At 34.9% G+C, this 15,669-nt stretch overlaps 1 protein-coding gene across 2 annotated transcripts in view; it reads right to left on the bottom strand.

Annotated features, from left to right (window-relative positions):
- Nucleotides 1–7,129, bottom strand: part of tmx2b (thioredoxin-related transmembrane protein 2b) — a 157,917-nt gene extending 150,788 nt beyond the window's left edge. Inside the window, exons 1-8 of one of the 2 annotated variants that reach the window (XR_008649137.1) lie at nucleotides 6,837–7,123; nucleotides 6,456–6,516; nucleotides 5,945–6,058; nucleotides 4,940–5,016; nucleotides 4,759–4,865; nucleotides 3,754–3,819; nucleotides 3,549–3,678; nucleotides 2,603–2,870 (exon numbers count right to left, since the gene is read on the bottom strand). Coding sequence is in view for 1 of the 2 variants with exons in the window: in XM_033974152.2 (XP_033830043.1) it covers nucleotides 2,694–2,870; nucleotides 3,549–3,678; nucleotides 3,754–3,819; nucleotides 4,759–4,865; nucleotides 4,940–5,016; nucleotides 5,945–6,058; nucleotides 6,456–6,516; nucleotides 6,837–7,025 (921 nt within the window). In the remaining variant the exon portion in view is untranslated. Of the gene's footprint in view, nucleotides 1–828; nucleotides 2,871–3,548; nucleotides 3,679–3,753; nucleotides 3,820–4,758; nucleotides 4,866–4,939; nucleotides 5,017–5,944; nucleotides 6,059–6,455; nucleotides 6,517–6,836 lie in introns of those variants that run through there. The other variant, XM_033974152.2, reaches the window with a different exon arrangement.
- Nucleotides 7,130–15,669: the final 8,540 nt, after the last annotated feature.

Below are 15,669 nucleotides of genomic sequence, written 5' to 3'. Positions count from 1 at the left end.
GCAAGTGAAATAAATATGAATTTTACTTCCAAACCAGATGTTCTCACCCACTGTGTAGCTCCATAACAGAAACACTTGATTTTTGTAACACAAAAAGTCTGAGTTGTTGAATACGTGAACGTTACCAAGCACATTTTGGATTATTTAAATTCAAAGGTGAAATGTTGACCTGAAAATAGGTGAAATTGTAGTTGTATTGTACAGCCTAATGTGTGTATGGGTGTTTGTGAATGTATATGTGTGGTGACGGGAGGAACGTTGGAATAAACCTCAAACTAAAGAGACAAAATTGTGTCCTCATTTATAGTAATAAAAAAAATCACAAAAGCTACCAGAATTCAGGTATTATTCTAAAGAGAACTACCTGTCACTGTGGCATGTGGTCTCATTCTGTGTAAAAGCTCTAACCTTAGACCTCCACAAACATGTTCTGAAATGTATGGGATTCTTGTATTGGTTTAGTCCTCAGATTTCAGTCTTCTCTCGAATGTTAAATGTTCCTGGACATGTTCAAAATGTGTACTTTGAACATAATTTTACACTTTACCACAAATCTGGTCATAAAACAAAAAATTGCCCAATTGACTTTTAAATTTAAAGCTATTAAAAATGAAGTTAAGTAATTTATCTTTTAAGAACCCAACAAAAACTTTATTGTATGGAATTTACACTTAAAACCACGTTACCTCTAGCACCATCTAGTGTTGCTTTTATATATTTTCGAGTCTGCTAAATGTGTTCTAAATGTATTACTTAACAAAGGGGTATCTAAACTATGGCCCGCTCAGGCCAAAATATCAGCCTTGAAATAAGAAAATAAAAAGTCTTGGTTGCATAAGTAATTTAATCATATTGCAAGAAAGATTTCAACAAAAACGTGGGTTATTGGGTAATAATTTACCCAGGTTTGTACATACAGCAGTTGTTCATGAGTCACATTTAACGCATTCTCTGGAGGTCAATGTTAAAGTACATCAACCAATGACTCGCAGTGCTTAAACAAGACATATTTTGTACTGTAGAAATGCATGGACACATTTGGTTCAGTCTCTGTATCATACCATGTAAGCTGAATTAAACAGTGTTAAAATTGGTGACAGAAAATAGGAAAACAAACATGAAAGTCTGTAATTCTGTTGGAAAAATTACAATAAAATTCTAATATTTTCAACAAAAACACACTGGTCCAGTGACAAAACCCTAAAAATACTGACCATAACAGAGATGCTGGTAGTGATGATTCAGTACAGAAACAAAATGAGAAGAAATGAAACAATAAAAAAAAACTATGCTGCACTCAAGTGGCCTGTGGAAAGTAACTGACAAATATTATCTCAAGACATGATTTATACTTGGGGCTCTTTGAAAAAAGATTACTACCTTGGTTTTAAATGTTCCATGTTGTGCGATACAATATGACACATTCAAGAGCTGTAAAAACGGCCACTGCTCCTTCTAAATTAATTTATTAGGTGTTCAGTACTAAAAGAAATCATTCAATTATTAGTATATTTGAATTACACTGCAAGAAACAAAAACAGAAATAAGGATTTGTTGGAACATTAAAAATCCTAATCCAAATTTTCTTGTAGTTTTGACTAGATGTATGTACTTCATGAAGCTACATTATTTGAGCCAGTTTATTTCTCATTTGGGTTACAAAATGACACTTTGCTCATTGGTAGATTCATTTTCTAATTAAAACTACACATTTAATACATCATTTTAATTCATACTAGATTTTTTGTGATGTAGAGCTTAGATAAAAAGATGTCCCAACAGCAACAAATACATGCTGAGTTATTACACAAATATTAACACAGCTCATGTCGACCACTTGAAGGCAACATTAGAATCCAATTTTATAAAAAAAAGATACCTATTTAATTCAAAATAATTACAAACTGGAATGTACCATTAACCAATATATTATTCACATTACTTGCAATTAATCTATATTGCGACGGCTAGATTAAATTAGTTAGATAAAATAATGGAAAAAAACAACGTAGCAGCACTTTATATGCCTCCCTTGTCAATTAGTACATTTCTACCTCTCCATAAGCAGTCAATTCAGTCCATCCCAAACTTGATGCGATGAATTTACACCACCCCATTCTTCTTCACCTTCACCTTGCACCTTCTTCTGTTACATACTAAAGAACACATATTATGCAAAATAGACTTTTTGAGGTTTTAACCATGTTGTCCCCTCATAAAAAACATACCTGGAGTTGAATTTTGTTACATTGATTCATTAATCGAGAGTCCCTTTGGAACACTCAGAAATCTGTTTGTTTTTTCCCAGATTGTTGTATCAACATGGGAAGAGCTGACTTCTGTGCAGTTTTTAAGACCATGAACCCTAACCATACTTATTCTGCTGTCAAACTGTATTCGCAACAACGCATGGCTGTATTAGCAAAGCATTCACGTTCCCTGAGGGCTTCATTTGTTTATTTTCTGATTGCTCATTCCTATTGCAGAACACCTAATTGGTGAAGTGTGATTTTAACCTTAATTTTAAGTTAGAAAATGTGAAACACTAATCTCAAGAGGACCAAAACTCAGTTTAAAGGGAATTAAAGCCACAATTATGCACAATATGTATTCTTTAAATTTACCATAGATCCAGTCTGGAGTGTAGAGAATATGCCACAAAAGCTGGGAGAAAACATGGTGGCCATTTTGAATTATTTGTCCTTCTTGGATTCAGGCTCCTCGTTTTGGGCATCTGTGGTCGGCTGCTCCGGCTCCTCTTCCTCTGGGACAGGAGCAAATGTGGATGGATTCGCCTTCTCGCCTTTTTTGTTGAGCTTTTTGGATTTTTGGTAAAGCTCATTCAAGTTGAATTCTCTGATGATATTCTCCTAATGGAATAAACAAGAGAGATGTCTGAATTTGTGTAAAAGAAGCAAATGAATCCAAATAATTAAAATTTAAATGGTGGAATTTGCAGTTTTTGCAGATTTGTTGTCTTGGTTTATGGTTAACATCTCTACTAGTTTTGTTTTCATGTGAACAGGCTCAGTAATTACACATTTCAATGTCTTCACTGCTAGTATAAATGAACAAAAATGTAAGTATTTTTTCAAAGTGGATTCAGAAAGTGGTTCCATTATTCTGACTGTTATCAGTTTGAAGGAATTTAAGCCCCATGATTAATATGGTAAATGTTTGGCGCCAACCCCCAACAAATAATAAGGTATAACAATAGTGGATCGTAAATTAACTTGTGTTTGAATAGAAATATAATTAAAAAAATATTATATTTATTACAAAATTTAAGCACAAATACTTAATATATAGCATACTAAATAAATAAGAGCCAAAAGAGGAAGAAATAAAATCATTTACAGCACTTTGCAGAAATCAATATCTAGACCCTGACTACTTAAAACCAGTATCAAAACTAGACACTACCAGTACTGGCAAGAATACATTTACCTTTCCTGAATGACTTTTAAATGGCTTTGTTTATGTCAGGCCTTGTATGATTTCATGGTATTATAAATTAAATGTTAATTATTCAGTAAAGAAATGTATACCTCAGTGAAGGACCATGACACTGCTCGTCCCTTCTTGTCCACTTGGGGGCGCCGCATAATTTCCTTTCCTCCCTGAAAAATCACCAGAGAGGGTAGCTGCTTGGACAGAGGGGATGTGGACACTTTGTATCTGTAAAAATATTGAAATTAATAAAAATATCTCATTCTCTTCAAAAATCCCATGTATGTTGTTGCATAATCATACCTTTTAGACACTTCTCCATATCGCCCTATGTCTACTTTTCCAAACTTGAGTCCAGCACAGTTATACCTAAAAAACAACAACTGTATTCAACTATGGAACTCACAATGCAAAATTCAAGAGGTACTATTTTTGTGAGATTAAGCATCGCTGTTTTATTAGTTCAACAAAACAAAAATGTTAAGAAGAAGGGAATCTAAGACTATGGAAGTAAAGGGATACAATTTATGGAGTATAAATGTAATTTGTTGCCTCTACTAATAATGCAGATTAAATATAGTTACCGGTACTTCTCTGTTTAAGGCAATACTACAAGCATAACATATTTTTGCATTACCACTATTTTGTTCGTCTTGGTTTTCTAACGAGACAAAAATGACTATGTGCCAAAGCTGATATATTTTACTGTTTCATAGTAAAAGCCAAAAGTAAAATCTGTCAACTGGATAAAAAGTTGTAGTTGGAGTAAATGTGTTTCGCTGCTCATCCAAACCACTTCTTCAGTTCTGGTCAGATTACTGGTGGACACTGCCTTGTATCTATCTGAAGCAAACTGAAAACAGCTATTGTTTACAGTTTCTATTTGTAGGCTAGGTCTATTGAGCTACACTAAGTGTGCACTGTGCCTGAGTCATACTTAGCATATGAATATGCTACTATACCTTCAGATAGATGTCCACCAGTAATCTAACCAGAACTGAAGAAGCGGCTTGGATGAGCAGTGAAACGTCTTCACTCCTACAATTTTTTGTCCAGTTGACAGATTTTACTTTTGGCTTTTACTATGGATCAGCCCTGGACGACTGAGGGATTACACAAACATATTTTACTGTTCTATAGTGGCTTTTTTTGTAATGTTTTGTAATTGTCTTGTCCATGTTGCCTGCCAAGGGATGACGAATGGAAATTGCTATAATCGGGCATATGTACACTGTAACACCTACAGATATTTATTAAAATGCACTGAGCCAATCGAATGAATAAATCAAATATAAAATTTATACATACTTGAGGGACAGATCTGCGTACACTGAAGCAAAGGACTGGCACTCCGGAGACCAATTAGCAAAAAACTCCACAATCCAAGTGACGCGACCATCTTTCTCCAACTCGTCCTAAACGCATATAGAAAATTATTCACATTTGTCTTACTTTACAAAAACATGAAATGTATCTTTTGTTCACATACATCGATAGTTTTGTCACTGAAGTACTTGATGTACTCTGGACCCATGTAAAGAGGAGGTTTACAGGTCATCAAGAACACTGAAACAGAACAAGTAGAGCTTTTCACAACTCTTACATTTAAAACGTGAAAAAACACTATTATCATGTATATTGTTTAATCAAAGATGTACAGGAGATAGTGTAATAAATGTAAAAAGCAAATCAGTTGGATTGCTAACACTAGAAAAATTTGTGTCAAGGATTGTCCAGGTGCAATATATCCTGTGCTTTTCTTATATACAGTTATGATTTATGGGTCATTGGAAGTAGGGAGTAGTGTTATCATGAATCACACTTTAATATATATCATACATATATAATATATATATATAATACACAAAGGTTTTGAATTGTCAATGATCAAATTGGGCTTTATAATCAAGAGATTTACAGTCAAAGATGTAAAACATGTAAAAGCATGTTAAGAGTTCAAACTGGAGGAACAAATTAGATTTTAACAGACAAGCAGAATCACCTAAAGCCCATGATCTCCCAAAGCCCGCCAAACACTACAGGAATTTTCAGCCTTAAACATTTTTTGAACATGTTTTAAATCTCTGAGCACAACAGCTTCAGCAGCATATACCAGCAAAGAGACTGTGCGCCACAAGATGAAAGTTGTAAGAGCATCTCGCCTCAGCTGTATCCTATCTAGAATAAAGTGACCTTGAGACTCTAGGTATACAAAAGATCAGAGCATTGTACTTCTAGTTTAGATATTAGTCAAAACTGTGTTATCATCATTTGTGAAATGTGATGCAATAGCTCAGATAATTGTTTTTTAATGCACAGAAGGCTGGTGATAAATTATACAGGAAGTAAAATCAAACTGGGTCCTAAATCGGGCAAGTCAGGACCTAAATGATTCACATTGTCACAGGGCCATACCATGTTTTTGATTTTATACTGTCATTTCAATCATCGCTAGTCTCACTCTAACTTAGAATGCTCCAGGTAGAATACTGACCTAAGCAGAGAGTGAGGTATAGAAGGCCCATCCGGATGTCCAGTCTAAAGAACAGGATGACGTTAGCCACTTTACTGAAGAGGATGATGTTCCCAACGTGCTGCTCCACCGTGACTGGTTCAACACAAGACACAAGTTAGTATTTGAGTCTATAAGTTACACATGATAAAGAAACAGAGCAGTGGATATTGAAGGGGCTCTCAGTATCATCGATGTTATGCCGATTACCTCTGGTGGTTGCAGTTATTTGGCTGGTATAGTCAGGGTTTAGGTGAGGTTTAGTCCTGACTTAGAACATGTTTTGTCCTTGTGTGTGCCCTGATTTAGTCGTGAAATTTTCCTAGTTTACACCCGGATTAGTTTTGCAATTTTTCTGGTAAAGTCTTGGCAACACCCTAATTACTTGTCACTTAATTGTGAGTTTTTGTACCCAGTTTAAAGTGGTATTTGAACAGTATTTGTTTTCTGAAGTGGTTCTTGGTACAAAAAGATGTCATATGTCATTACTCACTTGCTCGACGATTCTTCATCATGACAATTGCACTAAGGAACATCAGGATTTCAACCTCCCTCTGAAACACAAAACAAAAAATGATATAATAATAGCATATTATTTATACACTGTGTTAAATGATTGTGCCCCATTAATCTATGGTTTTGTTTAATAAAGATGTGGGTCAGACAATTACAAATTACAATTTTTATTGTTAAGAAAGTTTGTATAGCTGAGAAATATCGCGGAATAATGCATTGTGTTGCATTGCATATTAGTGCATTGTCACTAATATTTTGTTGTAAATGCACCACAGAACATGAATGTTATCTTTCATCAGGGACGTCATTAATACACTATTCTACTCTATAAAAACATAGATTAGTTCATTGTACAAACCCAGTCGAAGTCACAGGGGTTGCCATCCTCTCGTTGTGTAGACAAATGGTCGCAGATGCCAGGGGTCTTGCGTATAGCTAAAAATGCTATTGACATGAACAAGGATGCTATGTAATACGGTTTTAGTAGCCATTTATAAACCTGTGGCAAGTGGTAAAGAAACGCAAATAGTGGTGTTAGCAATGCCATCTTGTTTTAAAAAATAATACTACTGATAAACGAGCTCAAATGCCCATAAACCCGAGTGTAGCTAGCTTTGTATGAATGGCAGGACCGAGATCCATGGGCAGGACACAGGAGAGAGGAAACCGGATGTAGATAGAAACATAACTTCCTAAAAAATTTCTACCAAAATAAAAGCACCCAGACAATTTTATCTGTAATATTATCACTTGTATAGACTCTGTGAGATGTTTCTTTACCCCCAAAAAATATGTATGGTGATTTTTTATGATGTACTTCTGAAATATTTCTAGAAAGGGGCTACTTTGATATAAACTATTCTATAAATAAAGTCTTACTGCGAAGGTGTTCCCAAATGTAAACATAAACACTGTTAGCATTGCTAGCTTGATCGCGGTTTTTCTTTGACCTGCTCGCCCGCATTTAAAGTAAATTCAGGATTGGGAGGAGGTGTAGAGGTCATTCAGGACAAAGGACATTAGGTTTTTATTTTGCTTTAAGAGAAGATGCCACTTTAAATACGTAATTGTGATTTATTTAAACTCCTGTAAACAAAACAAGTAAACTGCATTTAAAATACTTGAAAAGTAATGCATACGAAAGATACATACAAAGAACAAGAGAGGGTGGCACAGTGCTCTAGCACTCAGCAAGAGGGTCCTTGGTTCAGTCCTCATATATAAACCATAAGTCAAGTTGGTGTGGTTTTCACCAAAACATAGGGCTCCTTTTAAAGTGAAGAAGAGATCTCAAATATTTGTTTAATCATGTTTTCTGTGAGTGGAGTTACAATTGTAAAGAATTAAATCTACATAACCTACTTAATATTTTATTCAATTATTAGTTTCACTCAGAATTACTTACAGAGACAGGAATAAAGAAAAATGAATAAGTTTGAAAAATTCTTAGGTGTCTGTGCAAATCATGTCCAATATGGCAGATTTTGTGTTCTTGCTAAGTAGTTGCCAGTATCAGATGTGCCTTAGACCTTTCTGACTTTTAGTCCTGGTTTGGTGCTGCAGGGATGTGGAGTTTCACTGTAGACATTGTGTAGTCCTGGGTTAGACTTAGTTTAATTCTGTTTTGGCTCTTGTAGGATGATCTTCTAGGTCTGCGATGATTCTGTAAAGTGTCCAAGGAAAGGACAGTAGTCAACCAGCAACACGTAATATGTGTTTTACCTTTTGTAATTTCTGTACAGCAACTGACTCCAGGCCCAGCAACAGAGAGGAAGCCTAGAAGCCAAGAAGCCTCAAATAGGTTCTCCTCTAATATAAATCAGTAATAGTGTCCTAAGCCCACAGGACCCAGGACAACAGACCCCCACCTTGTCTGCTTCAGTGACTGATGCTTAATCAGTATTTCCTTTACAGGAACAGTGAAGCAAGTCTGAGGCAGAAAAATCCTATCAACTCTAGACTTTTGTCTGGACTCCTCATCATAGCAGGAATGTTCAGGGCTCAGTAAGTGAAACACAAAATTATTATTTTTTAATTAGAGGAATTGGACAGAGTACTTTGATTTCTTCATATTCTATAATAATTATTAGCTACATACCCCCAATTAAGTATAACAAAGACTAGGTGTCGTTTTTTTCTAATTTTGACTGATTTCTTGCACAAATGATCCCTTGACGGTGCACTATAGGTAACTTTTCTGATATTGCCACCTAGTTGTCTCTATGGAGATGTTATTGTTTTGCCCCTGTCTTCTCAAAATGGCTTTAAACTTATCTATCTCCATGGAGAGGAGGAAGTGACACCACTAGACCATGCTACAGGTCAGATCTGTGGAGAAGTGACTTACAGTAAGAATGCACGTTTTTCAATAGATTGTTTTGCAATAAAACAGCTGTAGAACAATAAGTTTGATGCCATATGTGTAACATGCAGGCAAAGAAACAACTCCATGGAGACAAGCAGGAGGTTAACCCTCCACCAGAAGAGTTACATAGTGCACCTTTAATTTTAGGCTGTTTTAAATTAATATAATTTTATTTTTGCATATTTTTTGTCTGGTCGGAATCATTGATTTGCTTCTTCACAAATATAGATGACAATAAATACGTTTGCATTATTTATTCACTCAAACCTCCTATTTTTTGTTCTAGGAAAAGAACATGAAGTTGCAAAATTCAGCTGTAATTCTGCAATATTGTAGGCTATATGTATAGAAAATGAAATTACCAGATTTCAGAGCACGGGCCACCACAATTGAAACAGTGTAAATGAGATTAAATACAATAAATGCTGCTAGTTTTATCATAAAATGTAGACTTTAAAAACATAAACCTGAACCTTATGAGGTGAAACTGTGTTTTGGGATCTGGATAGGCGTGGCCATCCACATCCTCAAATTCCAGCTTATTGTAAATAAATCATCTAAAGTCATAGGCCATACGCTTCCTTCTATAGACACAGTGATCAAGAAGAATCAACCCACACCTGTCCACACTTATGCCCACCGGGAGGCGCTACATGTCCATCATATCCAAGTCTGTTAGATTCATAAACATCTTTTCTTTCCCATTCAGACTCTCAACCAATTCCTGATGTAACCTTTTTATGACCTGTTGTGTGTATTGTGCAATTCCATGTGTGGTGATCAATAAAGGATTCAATAATAATACACAATTCTGAGTATGAGGGTTTCTCAAATACACACAAAAGAAATAAACACCCCAAAAGTTTTTGATGTAGAAATAACATTAGAACACACAAAGTATATTAGTGACAAAGATAAGCATATGTACATTTTTTGCCAAAAATAAAGCAACATAAAGCAATGCAATAGAGTAATATAGTTAAAGCCACACTGTAACTTTCTGGAGTTGGGACATCACCTGGTTATGGTATATCCTGTCAGAAGAGGGAAAATTGTAAAACTAAATTTGTTTAAAAGAAATCTTACTGTAAAAAAAAAGAGGCCAAGGCAGAGTAGATAAATTTAGAACTAAAAGTAATACAGCCAACAAAACTAAAGTACAGAAATTACAATAACTCAAAACAAAGCAGTCTCAGAACTGAATCGAGGATTATAAGTGTCTCAATTTACAAAGTTAAAGTTACAAAAGCTACAGAGAGACCGAGACACTCACACTTCACTGGCAGAACCCAGCAGCCAGGAGTGGCAGGGGGCAGGTCCTCTTAAGGTCCCCCCCACCCACACACACACACCCCACACACACACCCCACACACACACACACTTGCTAGTATGTGAGCCATACTTTCATTCTACCTTTATCCACTTGTTATCCAGACAAAAATGAGAGACAAAAAGACTGAGTAAGTCTATGGATTTTTTATTTATTTATTTAATTTTCTTTCTTTTTTCACTGTACTTTCCTAACTCCCCTTTTACGGTGATAATGGTATAGTAGGAGTAAAAGTAGTAAGTTGATGTATTTTGTATTTTAACTAAAGGATATTCTAGTTAAATGTTTTAAATTAAGTCTATAATAGTTATTATTTCTCTTTATTGTATTGTGCTTTGCATTGCAACAGTGGAATATTCCCATTATGGTACAAATAAAGGTTCTCTTATTGTATCTTAATAGTACTGGTAGTATGTCTAGTGGTTCTTAAACTGTAGTACATGTACAACTAGTGTTTGCTTTATGTATAGTCTAATTGTTGCCTATTTTGATTTGCCCAATGATTTAGACCTAGATTCAAGTCTGTAATAGACCTGGTTCAGAACTGGCTTGGAAGGCCAAATCTTCTGTTAGCTAGTATTTTGTGTAAAAAAGTCATTCAGTCTCTAGACTTTAACAAAATGCAGCAGATAATCCAGGGCTGTGAATTAAAATGGTGCAAGTGATATTCTGTTACTACATAGACTTTGAGAAAAACATGTAATGTAACTAAAACTTTCACTTTTTCTGCTTTTACAGCTTTAGTGATCCAGTACACAACCGCCCTGCCCCTCGACATCCTACTGTCCAATATTTTAATGCACCAAGAAAGATTGAGTCGATGAACGAACTAATAACCTTCAGCCACAGGTAAACCTGTTCTACCACATGCACAACATATATGAATCCTGATAAGAGTGTGATGTCTATTTTTAGCTTGTTTTTTCCAGTAACAGGAACCATAATAAAACCTGGTTCTCCACAAATTGGTGGTTGTCAGATTCTAGAAACGGGAGCCAGTTTTTCCTGTTAATTACATCAATTTGCCATAATAAAAGAAAGACGTTTCACTGCTCCAAGCGGCCCTTCAGTTCTGGTCAGATTGCTTTTGGACACTGCCTTATATCTGTCCGAAGAGAGGAGTTATCTGCTGTTTATAACACCATCCTCAGAACTAAATTAAACTTTGAATCTCATTATTTCCATTTTTGACCATTACCTTTTTTCATTACAATAAAAATCTGCTAATTCATTTTAGCTGCCACATCTGTATTAAATCATCTTGGCCTACAGAATGTTGTGATGTCATTACTGAAACACAGCAATTACCATTTATATGTGACTAGCATTAGAAGAGGTTTTATCATTTGCTTTTGTTGTATTTTACATCATTTGATTTAGTGTAGACCTGGGTCCCAAAATAAGGTTCATTTACATGTGTAATGTTAATTATTAAAAATAACCAGTGCCTTTTACAACATTGGTGTTTCATAATTATGCTTATAAGTTGTTGATTGTCTTATCAGCTAAGGCTACATACATATATACCTATAATAATAATTTGTCTTAAAAGAAACCAAAGACCTAACAATTTCTGTTTTTTGCAGTCGTCATGGCTCAAGAATTCCACTGTCAACCTCCACCAAACCAGCTCCTGTGTATAAATTCCAACATGGTACAATACATCACATACAACTTTTTTTTACCCAGACACAACTGGTTAATAAGCTATTTTAACCCAATAACAGTTTAATTGTAATAGTGTTGCCTTATTTTCTATTCATGGGCTTCATAAGCTTTACAGCATTGTGTATTATTCATTCACTTTATTTATTTATTTATTTATTTATTTATTTATTTATTTATTTATTTATTTATTTATTTATTTATTTATTTATTTATTTATTTATTTATTTATTTATTTATTTATTTATTTATTTATTTTTTATTTTTATTTTTTTTGTTCCAGGGAGAACTCATCATCCTCACAAAGCAGGTTAAAGTATGGACCATTCTGCAGCTTTACTTTCACTGGTTAAATCCATCTGTTACTCAACCAGTGCAAGACAAGAGGTTGACCAATAGGAGGAGAGGATAGAGAAAAGGAAAGCAATTCATTGATTACCACCTGATGATGTTAAAGGGTAAAACGGGGTATTGTGAGGTCTGATGAGGGTATGCTTACTCATTCAATTCAGGTTTATTGATACAGTACATTCAAAACAACTTCAGCTGAACAAAGATTGGATTCATTTGGCTGTAGTCAAATGCTATGGGTGATGTTACACTTCCTCAGTTCACTTCTATGATACAATCACAAAAGTCAGTAGAAGTATGGTTTTGGATGAAGAAACCATTAAAAACATGTTTGTTCTGTTTCCTGTTTTGTGCTTGATACAGACATTTACAGTTAACCAGGAAATAGAAGGCAAAACATCTATCACTATCTATGAGAGACAGAACAGGTTTTTCAAGTCAAAGTAAAGTCCCAAGAAGTTGCTTTGTTACTCATCGCTCACATTTTCCACTTTTCTGTATTAGATTTTAATGCCCTTGTTTTTGTGAATTTTGAGTTTCATTTTTTTGGATCAGCCTGCATTGAACGAGAAATATAACAGCATTAACTAAAACTATTTACTATATTCTGTATTATTTGAATCATATACATGTGACCACACTTTTTTCACTTTGGCCTCGATAAAAGAAATTGAAAATAAAAGTAACTGTGATGCTTTCAGTTCAGATTAGTTTAACATTTTCTCACACTTTCTGATCCACAAAACTGACATAATCTCATCTATAACAACAGTGACATAATAAAGTATGAGTCAAAAAGAAAATATTGCTTGCTCGCTTGAAATCTCTGCATGATGTAATCTGGCAACACAATACCCCAAAATGAAGTGACCTTTAATCTGGGAACATCTATTGAAATGCTACTGAAATGTTTTGTGTTATGTTGAAATAAATTAGAATAAAATCCTACACGAAACCTAATTTATGTATTTCTGGGACCACGAAAGCAGCAATTATGGACTTTTCTTACTCTATTGTATATTATTTAAAATGAAATAAATTGCAAAATAAACCTAGTTTTCTCATTCCTTTTACTTTTATTTTTTAGTGGATTTTAAATTCTAGGATGTAACGATGTCATATGGGTAAGAGCCAGTTTTGATTACACTGTACTTTCATGACAGATATTTAAAAGGAAAATTGACAAATGTTGAACCTGATCATTTTGATTGGTGACTAGATCCAACCTAGAGCTTTATCCCCATCTGTATTAAATATTATTGGCCTATAGAATGTTGTCATGTTGTCAGGATTCCTGTTTTTCCATGTTTTTCCGTGCTGTCTCCCCCCTTCCCTTCTGTGTCTGGGCCTGGAGCTGGGCACAGAATCTGACACCACCCACTAGACACCTGCAGCCGATCAGCAATCAAGCTACAACCTCTGGAGTGAAAAGACCCTGCTCATTTCTCCACACCGGGCCAGATCGTCAGGTTATATTCCAAGTATCTTCAGTCCTCCAGTGTATCCTCCATGATCCTGTTTTTGGACCTACAGATCACCACAGCCTGTGACCCAGCTCTCACACCCAGTTCTTGCATTTTTATTTTATTTTTTTGCAATAAACCTTGTTAATTTTTTTAATCCTGAGTCCACCAGCCATTACCACACATGTAATCTGAAACTCAGAAGTATATTTGGGTGCATATCTTCTGGGTAATCAAACATTTTCTGTGCTATATGCAAAAATGTAATGAATCAAAAGTTAAAGATGGTAACTCAGAAAAATACACGAATGATTATGGTTATGTGCAAAATGTGTCATGTGTGAGGTTCAAAACATTGCTTGCCCACATGAAATCTTGATGATGTCATCCCACTATTACTCAATATGAGTCATTTTAACCTTATGCAGGTTTTATACTGGTGTAAACCTGTAAATAACATTAATAATAATAAAAGACAAAACCAATGTTGTAACAAAACAATTACTATTTTACGTTTTTTGGTATTTAAATTTATTTTTTATACACTCCCCCCATATTGATTTGCTGACTCTGCATAGCCCACGGATGAAGGAATAAAATAAATTAATAATTAAAAAGCTCCACCATCACTTCCTCCAACGCGAACAGGAAAAAGATGGCCTCTCTCTCTCTCTCTCTCTCTCTCTCTCTCTCTCTCTCTCTCTCTCTCTCTCTCTCTCTCTCTCTCTCTCGCTCTCTCTCTCTCCAATTATTAATTTATTTATCATTCCCATTTTGAGCGTCAGCATTCCTCAAATATTTTTAGCTTTATTTTAATTAAACCCTGCCCCATCATTCTCATCCTATTCCTTTCATTTGTTCAATTTTTTTTTGTATTTTTATTGTAAATTTGACATTTTCTAAAATGTGTGTCATTGTTGATTCTCCATTTCCGGCTCAGTCCTGATCTAAGGTCGGTTAACATTGTGATAATGTTATTTCTTTATCTCTGGTTGAAATGGAAAAGGCTGAACTCAGATCAGCTGTTTTATTCCAGACTTGCCTCCTCACGAGCCAATCGCAGCCGCGCGCTGGGTTTTAGCGCACGTGCGTCAAGTGAGAGATGAGCAAAGAGGATATACCGGGCCACGCTTGAAAAATAAAAGTCTTAATAAAATAAAAAATACAATAAAAACGTAATATATATATATATATATATATATATATATATATATATATATATATATATATATATATATATGAAAAGTTAAACATGACATGTTTTGGTGCTGAATGGTTAATGGTCACATGCTCAAAGCGCTTTACAACAAGGAACCACTCACCCATTCATACACCAGTGTACGCAGACACTGAGGGCGAGTTGGGTTAAGTGTCTTGCTAAAATCGCACCGCCAACCTATGGATCAGTGGATCTGACCGCTCAACCAATGACACACTCTACCAACTGAGCTACTGTCGCTGAAGCTTGTATTGATAACTTCTAAACTAATATAGGCCTCATCTTATGTGAAGTTTCTCATTTTTAAGAAAAATTCCCAACTGACAGATTTCACCTCTAGCCACATAGCAAGCTGATGTTATAAGGATTCATTTACAAAGACCACTACATAAGAACTATGAAACATTAACTTATGTAAGCAGCATATTGCATGGCCTATCATTAGCACTTGGTCTATTTAGCCCAGGCCAATCAATATTTGACCTACACTTGTTTTCACATAAACACAGAAGCTTTCAAACATTTTTCAATAGGCTTTGTTTCTCTCAACAGCTGTCTGTCTATCTGTTATCTCTTCATGTATGCTGTGCACATACTGTATCAATGGGTTCCTAAGACAATGACTTTTACAAAAATGCTTTGGGGAAATGTACTTGTAACCTACTGATTGCACTAACTTCTAAATAAATGAATAAATCTATAATTGACTAAGTAAGCACAGTGATTTAGTTTAAGGTCTGCTGCAGCTCACCCCAACTGATTTATACTATACTACTACAAACGAGGATATACATGAG

Source organism: Periophthalmus magnuspinnatus, chromosome 1, assembly GCF_009829125.3.
Source record: "Periophthalmus magnuspinnatus isolate fPerMag1 chromosome 1, fPerMag1.2.pri, whole genome shotgun sequence".
In the NCBI taxonomy this organism is placed as follows: Eukaryota; Metazoa; Chordata; class Actinopteri; order Gobiiformes; family Gobiidae; genus Periophthalmus; species Periophthalmus magnuspinnatus.
Note: the sequence above shows the minus strand (reverse complement) of the source record. Positions and strands in the feature narration are given on the sequence as shown.